Raw genomic sequence first — 12,037 nt, forward strand, 5'->3', positions numbered from 1 at the left:
TTAATGCTAATATTTTAAATTTTCAAATACCATATAAGATTTCTCAGAAAGCTCTTTTAAAAAATATTCTCTCCATGTAACGGCTGTAGAAGGAGCAGAATTTCAGTGACAGGCAGGTGTGTGTGAGTGGGTTTACTTGGAGATCAGCTTGCCACTCAATGAACAGAGCTTGGCATATCATCTTTCGGAGCTATTCAGGATTATAACATATATGTTTACTCAGATTCAATCCTGTCCAGAGAAGGGAATTAAAAATCCATTGAAACATACACAACCAAATTCTGATCTCATTTATACTTAGAAATCCTATGGAATTTGTAGATAAGGCAAATAAAGATGTTAAAGATGCTAAATTATCTGATATTTTAATGTAGCCTATTGTATCAGGTTTTCCTTATCTGAGACAACACATACCATGTTGAGTACAGCCTTGGGAAAGCACATCTCATGTTTTAATCTAGTCTCTACAGTAGCAGAGTAAACAATTGTCATTTGAATTCCCCAGTATCCATTTAATGTAACGATGATCGGCATCAATTGTTGCATATATTAGTAATTGTAATAGAGTCTTGTCAGAAGATCATTTTAACATTAACTATTTTTAAAACAAATGTCTATGTTTTTATGAGTTTATTTTAATTTAATTTTTGTCAATAGCTGCAAGAAGTCATCTGGTAGCAACATGCTATTCAATTAACATTTCTTCTGCAATCATGCTGATAGTAGTACATTCCATTTTTATAAATCTAAAGGTATCTTGCTAGATGTAAGTGAAAGTCTGGTGGTTTTGACTGTAGGTTAAACCATAGGTGATATTTTGATCTGGCAGAAAACAGGTTCAGTATTTTTAAAGGTCAAAATATTGAGGTTCTGTAAACACTAAGACAAATGTAAGTGTCAAAGCAATCTTTTAACAGTGATTATGGATGTAAAAAATTGATGTATCTCATATTCATCAGGGCAGACTTTTACATATGTAATTGCTTTTCATACAGTTTTCAGCTGTAGAAGGAGTTTTTCCACTCATACTCCCTTTCTTCATGGTTCCATTCATTTTTCCAGATCATTACAAATCATATCAATTTACTGCTGACACAAGGCTTAAGACCAATGTACAGTACACCTGATTTGTAACTTGTACTGCATTGTAACTGTTTCAGACCCCAGTGGCGAAGAACTGGTTACAACTATTGAAGTGTTGTACCAGTGTTTGGAGGCAATCATTTTGCCTGAAGGTTACTCCTGATCAAAGAAGGAATGTTTTATATTATATTCTGCTCACACTCTATTTTTCATTTGGTTTCATTTTATTTCAAATTTCTTTCATGCAAGGTTGAGTTCAATAGTTTGAGGTCAACTGAGGTTAAGAAAAGATGAATGTTTGTGAGGATTGAAATACACAGTAAAATATTAAAAAAAATAGAAGTATACTCAAATGTATATTTAGAAGTCCAAAGCTCAAGTAGACTGAGAGTTTGTTGACATCAACAGAAATAAATTCTTAAATTCTTACTTTCCAATGTAATCCCATTGATTCTGATGGAGGTACAGCAAGTGCGGGACTGGAGGTTCCTGGCAGAGAGAAGTTTTCCGGTTTCTGCTTCTTTACTCGGAGTGGAAAGCCTTCTTGCAGCTCCTGGGACGGGAAGAACTGGCATGCAAATATTCAAATTACAAACATGTTACACTAAAGATATCTGTAGTTTGCCCTGTGACTCGTATGCAGTTTATGACCAGTTCTAACCTCCACATGCACCTCTGCAGAATTACCACCTTAAGAGTTTTTGCCATCCTTCACAGGCAATTCTCTGCATAACTTACATTTCCTGTTTGTTAAATTGTATCATTTTTATTTTCTCAAATCTGTCAGGCTTATTTTGTATTTTCAGTCTTATCCTCTACTTGTCACCCATGGTATGTGCAACTTTCTATTGATGGAGAACTACTGATGGCTACTGATTATAGTTTTCAAACCAGTTTTTCTCCTAGGTAGTAGGAAACTGTAGTATTTTACTACAAAGTCATCGTTTTTAACTTGCTTATACTAGTACAAAAATAAGCTTCCACAAGAAAATGTCAAAATCTTTTAATTTCTAACAGTAACAATTAGGATTTATTGTTTATTGTCAGTGTGAAAAAGAAAAGAACATGATTTTACCTGACAAAGATAAGCCCCTTTTAAAAAGGACTTGCTTTACAAAGAGGCAGTTGTGCACCTACTACTAAGTTTAGCTGGTAAAACAACTGAGCATTTTATAAACATCCTGTTCTTTGTGTATGAGGGGAGAGCACCGGATGTCGTATACCTCAGTGGTAGCAAGGCTTTCGGCACTGTCTCCCACAATATTCGTGCATCCACGTTAGGATATTGTGGTCTGGATGACTGGACAACTAGATGGGTCAAAGTCTAGCTGGATGATTGCACAACTAGATGGGTCAAAGTCTAGCTGGATGATTGGGCTGGACATGTAGGCCAACAGGAGCCTTATGAAATTCAGCAAGGACAAATGTGGAGTCCTGTACCTGCGAAGGGGTACTTGCAGCAACATAGGCTGGGTTCAGCTCTGCTGGAAGGAACCTGGGCATCTTGGCAGGCAGCAAGAAGAGCACAAGCCATCAGTGCTCCCTGGCAGCAGAGGGCCAAAAACATCTGGAGCTGTATTGGCAGGACCGAAGCTGGTCAAGTGAGGAAAGTGATTGCCCTCCTCTACTCAGTGCTTGTTAGACCACATCTGGACTACTGTGCCCTATTTTGGGCACCCCTAATAGAAGAAAAATATTGGCCAACTGAGGCAAGTTGAGCTGGGGGCTACAGAGGTGCTTGGGCTGGAGCACAGGTCCTGACAGCAGTGGCTGAGGGACCTTACTTTGAGAAAGAGGTTGGACTAGAGATCTGCTGATGTGTCTTCCAACCTGAATGATCTGGTAAAAGTCATTACTAAGATGTTTAGTTTTCATATCCATGTCTCAATTTAAAATCGAATTATTTTACTTAACAAATAAATCTTTCTCCTTTACCCTAGTTTTTATTATTATCTTAGAAAAGGTAAAGAAGACTCTTCGCCAAAAATTACATTTTTATATACAGAATATTAAAACATACAAGTCTTTTATTCATGGTGTGGAACTACATGTAAAAACTAGGTTTCGGTAAGATCATAGCATTAAAAAGGAAGGAAAAAACATTTTCTTTATGCCTAAAGCATCAGAAAGTATTAAAATAACACTGGCACAAATCCATTATTGACAATACTTATCTCCAGTCTTAACAGAAATACTGAAAGATGTCTTTGATTATTTTCAGTTTTATACGTAACGTACAGTGAAACATGCAAGAGGTCACTGTCCAAATTTTAAAACTACGTGTGTATGCCCAGTAAAAAGAAAAGATTGTAAAAAAGAGATCCATATTGGACTGGATGAAAGAGAAGGTCTACAGGTGTGTGGCCATGACTTACTACATAATATGTCTGAGGCAGGTAAAAAGGTTTTGGAGGCAAAGATGCTTGGATTTGGGATCAGTTGCTGAGGTGAAAATAGACAAGATGATATCAGAAGCAAGTAATAGGAGCAGAAGGCCATAGGTAGAAGAATCAGTACCTACTTGAGCATACCTTCTTTTCATGGAAGAGAGAGTTTTAGCAATCCCCTGCTATCAGGGTGTCCTTTAATCTTATGGTGTATTGTGCTATTTTTAGTTACCTGTTGCAATCCTGATAATTATTAAGTGTAATTTTATAAAAATCAAATACATGAACCTGTCTAAATTAATTAAGTACTGAACTGGCCTTCCTTTCATTTATATAGTTCAACATACCCTCTATTCTTGCATGGGTTTTTTTTGTGTTTAGTGGTGCTGTGTTTTTCGCTTACCACTGGAGGTTTATTTTTAATTTCTGAGTGTTAAACTGAAAGTCATGATATACTGCCAGTGTCTTTACTAAGTTACCATCAGCCATGTAATTAAAAGTAATTTGAAGTGAGATCTACTCATGTAGATGGCTGACTGCATGTGATTAGAGTGGGCACCGACTTTTGAAGAGACAAATACCAGTTTGTATGCTTAATCTTTTTTTGCTGTATCTGTGCTTTGAAGTGCCAAAAGTGGTCAGATTTGTTTCTTCAATAACTTTTCTATGAGCAAACATTGAAAAAAAAATCTTCTAGAATTGGAGTCTTTCCTTTGACTTGTTTTAAAATGTTGCAGTTTCTCAGAGTAGGAAGCAAACTACTTATCTCAGAAACCTCAGTCTGAAAACTCATGTTTATGAAAACAATGAAAAGATTATATGCAATACATTTGTCATTAGTACATGTAACCATTCCCCATTGCATTTGCTTATTAAATATGCTTTTTACCATCCTGTTTTTTACAGCCAAACAAAATTGTGAGTCATTCCCTCTGTTGGCTTTGGAGAAGCAATCACTCAGCCTAGAATTGCTTTCTGCTCGCAGGTTCCTTCAGCTTTCAAAAAAGAAACTGAATACAATGCAAAAAAAAAATTATCTTTCACATGCATATGTATCTGTGATTCAAAGACATCAGCCTTTAGGTCCTATGGTTTTGGCAAACTGAAAAGACCAGTTTCAATGGGATGATTATTTTTAATGTTGCACTGATGTTTTTAAGACACTTTAAGCTTTGATTAAAGACATATTTTTGCTATCCTGTCTCATAGTGGTGGGTGGGATGTTCCTCCTGCTACACCGCTAAATGCCTTTAAAGCAATCTGGTTGTATAATCAGAGTTCCAGCCTTATTGTAACCCTGTTTAGCACAAGGCTAACTCCGGTCTGATGAGGCTTATCTCCCTTGACCCCCTCTCTAGGCTATGATAGAAACAATTCACAGCCTACAACTAACAAACAATGATTCAGGTTTGTGTGGTAATGCTATGTAACAAATTGCTTTCCTCCCTTACTTGCAGCCACTTGTTCCCACAGTTTGACCCGTACAACTGTGTGCATGGCTGCTGTTTATCTGAACCAGCAAAATGACCAGATTTAAGTTTCTAAATACCCTTTTTTATTTCTATAAAGTGCTAACAAACTTTACATTTAATCAGGCTTGGGAGAAGTGTTTTACCAGTAATAGTCTGGCACTATTTTAATGAAGTTTAATTTTTAGACAGGGGATTTAAAACGTTGGTGGCAGATTTTGAAGGTACCAGTGTGAGTTATGTGCTGCAATCCGGTTCAGTTCCTGTGTTCCTTCTGCACCTACCCACTATTTGCCTCATTGAAAACTCTCTGCAGCTTCTAAACCCACAACCAGACATGTTCCTACTGGCTCAGGAAAACTGTTCCATAGCTTCAGTCAGATCTGTGTACTGCTGAGTGCAAAACAAAACCTTTTAAAATTACTAGTGTAAGATTTTGCTTTTCTGGAGATTGCTGTTAGCAAATGCAAGCTTTACCTCCTTACTCACAAGCAAAGTAATTAAAGCTTCACTGTGGAGAAGAATTGTGGAATCGGGAGTTTCAGCCAAGATCAGATAGGACTTTGGCCTGTGCGCTGAGAACTAGCAGGCGCGTACATGTGCCTGAGAAAAGACCTGAACACCTGGCTTAGTTGTCCCTTCTGTAAGGAAACTGTAAACATCAAAATGTAAAAGCTCTCAGTTAGGAATGCTGCTTGTGGTTACCCTGAGGTGTGGCCTAATGAGTACCAGCTGATTCAAGAGCCAATGAGTACCAGCTGATTCAAGAGCCAAAACAGGTGAAGGGAATTGTGAGCAGACATGTGATCGTTGCTGGAAGGAAGATTTAAGAGAGGCAACAGAGAGCAACAGGAGGGTGAAGCAATGGAGAGAGAGAGAGACTGTGGGACTGCCCTGTTATGATAAAGGCTCCGGTATTGTAACAATAAAGGATTCTGTGCATGTATATGTGAGGGTCTGTGCCATCATACACCACAAATGATGCCCGAACAGGGACTGAAAGAGGAAAGCCTGAAGAAAGAAGGTCTTGAAGAAAGGAAATAGAAATATCCGGTGGTGTACCCCTGTTGAGCTGGACGGAGGATAAACAGAGGATCAACATATCGAGCTCGATTCATCACCGGTCGCAGGACGATTCAGGTGAGCAGCCACAGGGAAGTTATATGAACTTTATACATTAGTCATGGGGCAGTTGGCATCTCAGTCACAGAAGCTTCAACTTGAAATATTTCAACGTATTTTGAAGGAACAAGGTTTTAAGGTCGCTCCAATACAATTGGTGAGACTCCTTGTGTGGGTCTGAGAACATTATCCTTGGTTTCCTTCTAAGGAAACCATAGGGTGTTATGATTTAGCCCTATGGCAAAAGGTGGGAGAAGAACTGCAGATGAGGAAAACTTTGTAGTTGGAAGTTCCAGAAGGAATATTGATTACCTGGCGAGTTGTGTATATGGCTCTGCAGAAGTTGCGTCCTGCAGAGCAGGTGTTGCAAAATGTGACTGATTCAGCAATACTGGAGGGAGAATCAAAAGATAGGAAAGATTTGTTTGAACTTGCACCAACGGCAGATGCAATTTTACAGCGACAGAGACTAAAGACACTTTTTCGGTCTTCCATTGTGAAACCAGCACCATTCGTTCCCCCCCGCCAAGAAAATCTGCTGCAAGGATTTGCACTCCCCACACATATCAGCCTTTAGGTATGGTAAAAAAAAAAAAAAAGAATGTGACTACACCATTGCTTCTGTTCTAAAAAGCTAAAAGAGCCCTGCATACAGGAAACCACTTCCCCCGTCAGTTGCGATGAGATGTGTCTGTATTTTTTTGTGTTCTGTTTCAGTGATGTAGAGTGATCCTAAATCTAACACTTGATCTTCCTTGACATTGTTGTTATTTTTTGGTTAGTCTGATGTTCTAGAGGAAAGCGAACTGTGTGATGGAGAACAGGAAAGGTCTTTGTATTAGAAGTGTTAAGTTTATATCTCTGTATTAGAAGTCTTAAGTTTGTATAAAATCTATAAAAGAAAATAGGTTTAGTAAGTTGAGATTAATATTTGTAAGTTTGTATAAAAGAAAATAGGTTTAGTAAGTTAAGCCTTGTATTAGAAGTGTTAAGTTTGTATGCTGTTTTGTCATGTAGAATTGATCTTTGTGTTGTAATGTAAATAATTTCTGTAGACTGTAACGTTATATGATAAAAGAAGATAGGTTTAGTAAGTTAAGATTAATATTTGTCTGGTTAAAAAGGAAATAGGTCTTTGTATTAGAAGTGTTAAGTTTGTCTTTGTATTACAAGTGTTAAATTAAGATTAATATTTGTAAGTTTACACATTGTTGAAAAACTGTTGTTTTGAAGATGATTCACTTTAATTTTCTGAATGCTACCAAACTTTCTGTTTCTTTTTTGTGGAAAGTATTCTGGCCAACTCTGATCAAAAAAAAAAAAAAAACCACTTTCAAATCTGCTTTGTCATCTGGGGGGATGGATAAATCAAATGTGAGTTAAACTTCATGAAGAATAATCCGAAATAAAACAGGAAAATGCAAAAAATAAGTAAAAAAAAAAAAAAGGGGGGGGAATGTAATGCTTCTCCAGGCAATGCCTGTAATTTATTGACCTGGCAGAGTGCCAGAGTGTCATTTACTATATGACGTGATTAAGGAGGTATGCAAATTGATAAAGGAGTATGGGTTACAGGCTTCATTTACTAAAAACTTATTGTAAGCAATAGGGGAATCATATACGATGACTCCTTTAGATTGGAAGTCTATACTATGCCCTGTTTTGTAAGCGGTGCAGTATTCTGTGTGGTTTTCTGAGTATTGTGAACTTGTTCTTGTGAAGGTAATGGACAATTTGCAACTACCCTATGAACTCTTAGGTGAAGGGAATTGGATGTCACCTGCTGCACAAGCTGCCTTGCCTTGCGAAGTGCTTACACAGGTGGCTGATTTGGTTATGAAAGTGTTAAGATGAGTGTCGGATTTTGGCAAGCAAGTATCATCATTCGCTATGATCCGGCAAGGGACGCAAGAGACCTATGTGTGATTCTTGGATGGATTACAAACTACTAGACAATGTTAAATAGAGTCTCCTGAAGCTGCTGAGTTGTTGCTTTTTCAGCTTGCAATTGATAATAAACAAAAAAGGGTGAGATGTGGAGAAGAATTGTGGAATCGGGAGTTTCAGTCAAGATCAGATAGGACTTTGGCCTGTGCGCTGAGAACTAGCAGGCGCGTACATATGCCTGAGAAAAGACCTGAACACCTGGCTTAGTTGTCCCTTCTGTAAGGAAACTGTAAACATCAAAATGTAAAAGCTCTCAGTTAGGAATGCTGCTTGTGGTTACCCTGAGGTGTGGCCTAATGAGTACCAGCTGATTCAAGAGGCAATGAGTGAGTACCAGCTGATTCAAGAGCCAAAACAGGTGAAGGGAATTGTGAGCAGACTTGTGATCGTTGCTGGAAGGAAGATTTAAGAGAGGCAACAGAGAGCAACAGGAGGGTGAAGCAATGGAGAGAGAGAGACTGTGGGACTGCCCTGTTATGATAAAGGCTCCGGTATTGTAACGCTAAAGGATTCTGTGCATGTATATGTGAGGGTCTGTGCAATCATACACCACACTTCACTTCTGTTTACTGCTGAAAGTTACATTCTTAACGTGTTCTGTTTATTATTTCCGATTCCTTTCTATTTAGACAAGCAATCTATGAAGTGATCACTAGGCTAATCAAATATTTAGTGTAGGGCTGACTTGATGAGGTAAATTGGATACTGCAAGAGGTCAAAGTTTATAGCAAGAGACTGTTCTCTGATCTGGCCGAGGAGGTTAACTGCAGTTTTGTAGCATTTGCAGGCATCGTGACTTCTTATTAGGGTTAAAGTCTGAACTAAGAAGCTTAGGTGGCCAGCTTTTCTTCTGCACTGTGTTAAATAAGATCTCACTTCTGTTCTTCTAGGTGGAATAAAGGTGTGCCAAAACAGTGTCATCATTTGTGATTTCAGTTTAGAGAGAAGAAGGAAACTTTTGCTTTTTTATAGTGTAAAATGAATGCATAATAGAAACAATAAGTCTAAGGATTTATTCACGTGAAGTTGTATGAGAGTTTCTTAATATACTTTTTCTTTCTTTGCAGCTATTGGCTGACAAACAAGGTCCACATTAAACGACCCAGCACTGGTCTCCTCATGTATACGCTTGCCACCAGATTTTGTGATGAAATTCATCTGTATGGATTTTGGCCATTCCCAAAGGATTTACATGGAAAACCAGTCAAGTATCATTATTATGATGATCTGAAGTATCGGTACTTTTCTAATGCCAGTCCTCATAGGATGCCATTAGAGTTTAAAACGTTGTATGTATTGCATAACAGAGGAGCACTTAAATTAACAACAGGGAAATGCATACAGCAATAAAGCACATGTAAAGTACAGTAAGAAGTACAGAATACACACTTCATCAGAAAGATGTTGTGGAATGGCAATGGGATCCCAGTGAGGATATGTTTCAATACCCACTAAGCCATCAGAAAAACCAATTTTATCAGAAGTACATAACCAGCTATTATACCTGTAAAGTGCTATATAACTAAGCTATCTTGACTGCAAGGGTTCAAGTAAGTGCCACTTTCACTAAGAACAAAGCTTGAATGTATACTCAGTAGTGTTTACAGGATCCAGTGACACATTCATCATGAATTAAAGAAGAAAAATATAGCCTGCTTACTGCTGACTTGCCACTGTGGTCAGGCCACAGAAGAAATCCACAGTGGATGAAATATTTTCTTGAGCAAATAAACCAGGCTTTGGCAGAAAATATCATGATGGAATCAAGTAGAGAAAGTGAAGTCCATAAGATCAAACAAATCAGTAAATGCCTTCAGTCAGAGGACTGTTTCTGATTTTGTATTATAACCTCAGCTTTTTGTTGCTGTTTTTCTCATTGCTGTTGGTTGGGTTTTATTGCTCTTGGGTATTTTAGCCCTTAAAGAATTTTGAGGATGTTATGAATCATTGAAAGTATATATGTTACAGAATTGTCTTAGGAAAAAAATTCATAAGGATGGGAGGTTGGAGGGAAACACCAAATATTTTATCCATTGTTATTGTGTTGTATCCTGCTGTCACACAACCCTTGACGTCCCAATTGTTTTTTTAGCTACTGCTGTAAATACCCACTACGTGGAACCACTCAGAGGTCATTTTGATCCATTTTTAAAAGGAAGTTTTTCTCTTGTGTTCAGATTTGAAGACTTACGAGAAGGTGCCCTTATTTTTGGTACCAAAGATTACTCTTATACACATTTTTTCCTTTCCTTGAAGAAATGGTGTAGATTTAGTATAATGTTTCTTTGCTGCTGAAGGGAACATATTGTTTATGTTATTTAAATTTTTGAATTAAGCATCTCAAATCAAAGCCTATTTATAGAATTTCATTCTTCAGAAAAATCTGCAGGAGTAAAGAGATTATTTCATACATTCAAATACATATATATACAATTTTTATTCCTGATTGAAAGTAAAACACAAAGTCTAAAGGAACTCAGGTGACATTGGAACATGTCTAAAGAAAAAAAAAAGACCTAGCCAATTAAACAGAAAATAAAAGAACTGTACCTCCAACAGTTCTTTTAAAACTTAAATTTCTAATAGTCTCAGATGGTCTTTCTCTCTAATATACCTCTTTTCTATCAGCTTGGTGTTCTGATGTGTAATTGACTGAAATAACACAGAGCTGCATTATCTCACAGTGATTTTTCTGAGCATCAGTCTTGTTTATCGACAAAATCAAGAATTCTTTCAGTCTCTTCTTTCAAAAAAGAGAACAAGAAATTACAGGAGGGTAGGACAGAATGGGGTGTCGTACAGCATATACTAAGATACAAAACCTGTCTTCATATGGTATGTTTTAGCGCTAATGGAGCAGATAAATGAAGAACACCATGGTTCTACCATTTTAATGTCAGGCTAGGCTGAAGAGGAGGCATGCAGACACAATGTATGGGTATTTTCTTGTTATGTTTTCAAATCTGTGTTAGGTCCTCATCTCCAAGTATGATATCTGTTGAATTTTGAACTATTCCTAACATGATCACCACTGAAACCAAGGCATCACAAGGAACTATATACAGCAATACAGACTGGAATGTTTAATTTCTTGTTGATAAGCCAGAGGGTGTTATTTGTACACAGTGTAAACTTGCAGTTTAAGACAAGGTTATTTTCTTGATGAAAGGTGGACATATTCCTGTTCTTCCTGTTAGGGTTTTGCTGCTGTTGATCTTTTAAAACATATTTCATATACATTGACAGAATTTCTATTGAGATAAAGAATTCACAGGTGCCAGTCTCACAGAAACTCAGAGAAGCATTTATCTTTTCTTCTAGGAATGTCTTCTCTTCTCTCTAGTGTCAGGCCATCAACAAAAAGGGAATTCAAGTAGGCTGAAATATTAACTAACAGGTGATTTTTTTCACCTCAGGGAAGATTTTAGTACACAAATCGATTATTTCTCTGGGAGTAAAGTAGATGGAGACACTCTAATTCCTATGGTAGTAAAAAAAAAAAATAATTTGTGTAATTGAATAAGTGAAAACAATGAGATGTACATAGGAAGATAGATGGAAAAGGTTTGTCTTTAGAAGTCAGCAGAAGAAGAAAAATACGGCCTGAGCCTGTTTTGCAAGCTTCACATTTGATTCTCTGTGAGTGAAGTTAACTTCAGTATACAAGCCGTAGAGTCTGAATTTTTACCGTATCACCAGATCTGATACAACAGAGTGATACAAGGCAAGGTTTCTCCAACTTGGTTTGGCACAAGACATGACAGTAGCACCTAATTCCAAGACAATAGTGTTTGCCTGTATCTTCTCAAACCTTGCCTTAACCTCATCTCTTGCAGGCTTTCCACCTTCAATACTGCACTTCTGGCACCATGAGCCATGGTCTCATGGCTCTTTACTGTCATCCACACCCTTCTCGTAGTACCCTCCCCTCAAACTGGCATCCAGGTGTGTCTCCCCACCAAAAGCACAGGACTCGCTAACCTGTCTCCTGTCTCACCTGCCTCAGCTTTATTCTGAGCTGACATGAAA

At 37.6% G+C, this 12,037-nt stretch overlaps 1 protein-coding gene across 1 annotated transcript in view; it reads left to right on the plus strand.

The window, feature by feature from the left end:
• Positions 1–11,492, plus strand: part of ST8SIA4 (ST8 alpha-N-acetyl-neuraminide alpha-2,8-sialyltransferase 4) — a 68,637-nt gene extending 57,145 nt beyond the window's left edge. The window contains exon 5 of the mRNA XM_075138469.1: positions 9,076–11,492. Within this exon, the coding sequence (XP_074994570.1) occupies positions 9,076–9,358 (283 nt within the window). The 3' untranslated portion in view covers positions 9,359–11,492. The remainder of the gene's footprint in view (positions 1–9,075) is intronic.
• Positions 11,493–12,037: the final 545 nt, after the last annotated feature.

This window comes from Calonectris borealis, chromosome Z, assembly GCF_964195595.1.
Source record: "Calonectris borealis chromosome Z, bCalBor7.hap1.2, whole genome shotgun sequence".
NCBI lineage: Eukaryota > Metazoa > Chordata > Aves > Procellariiformes > Procellariidae > Calonectris > Calonectris borealis.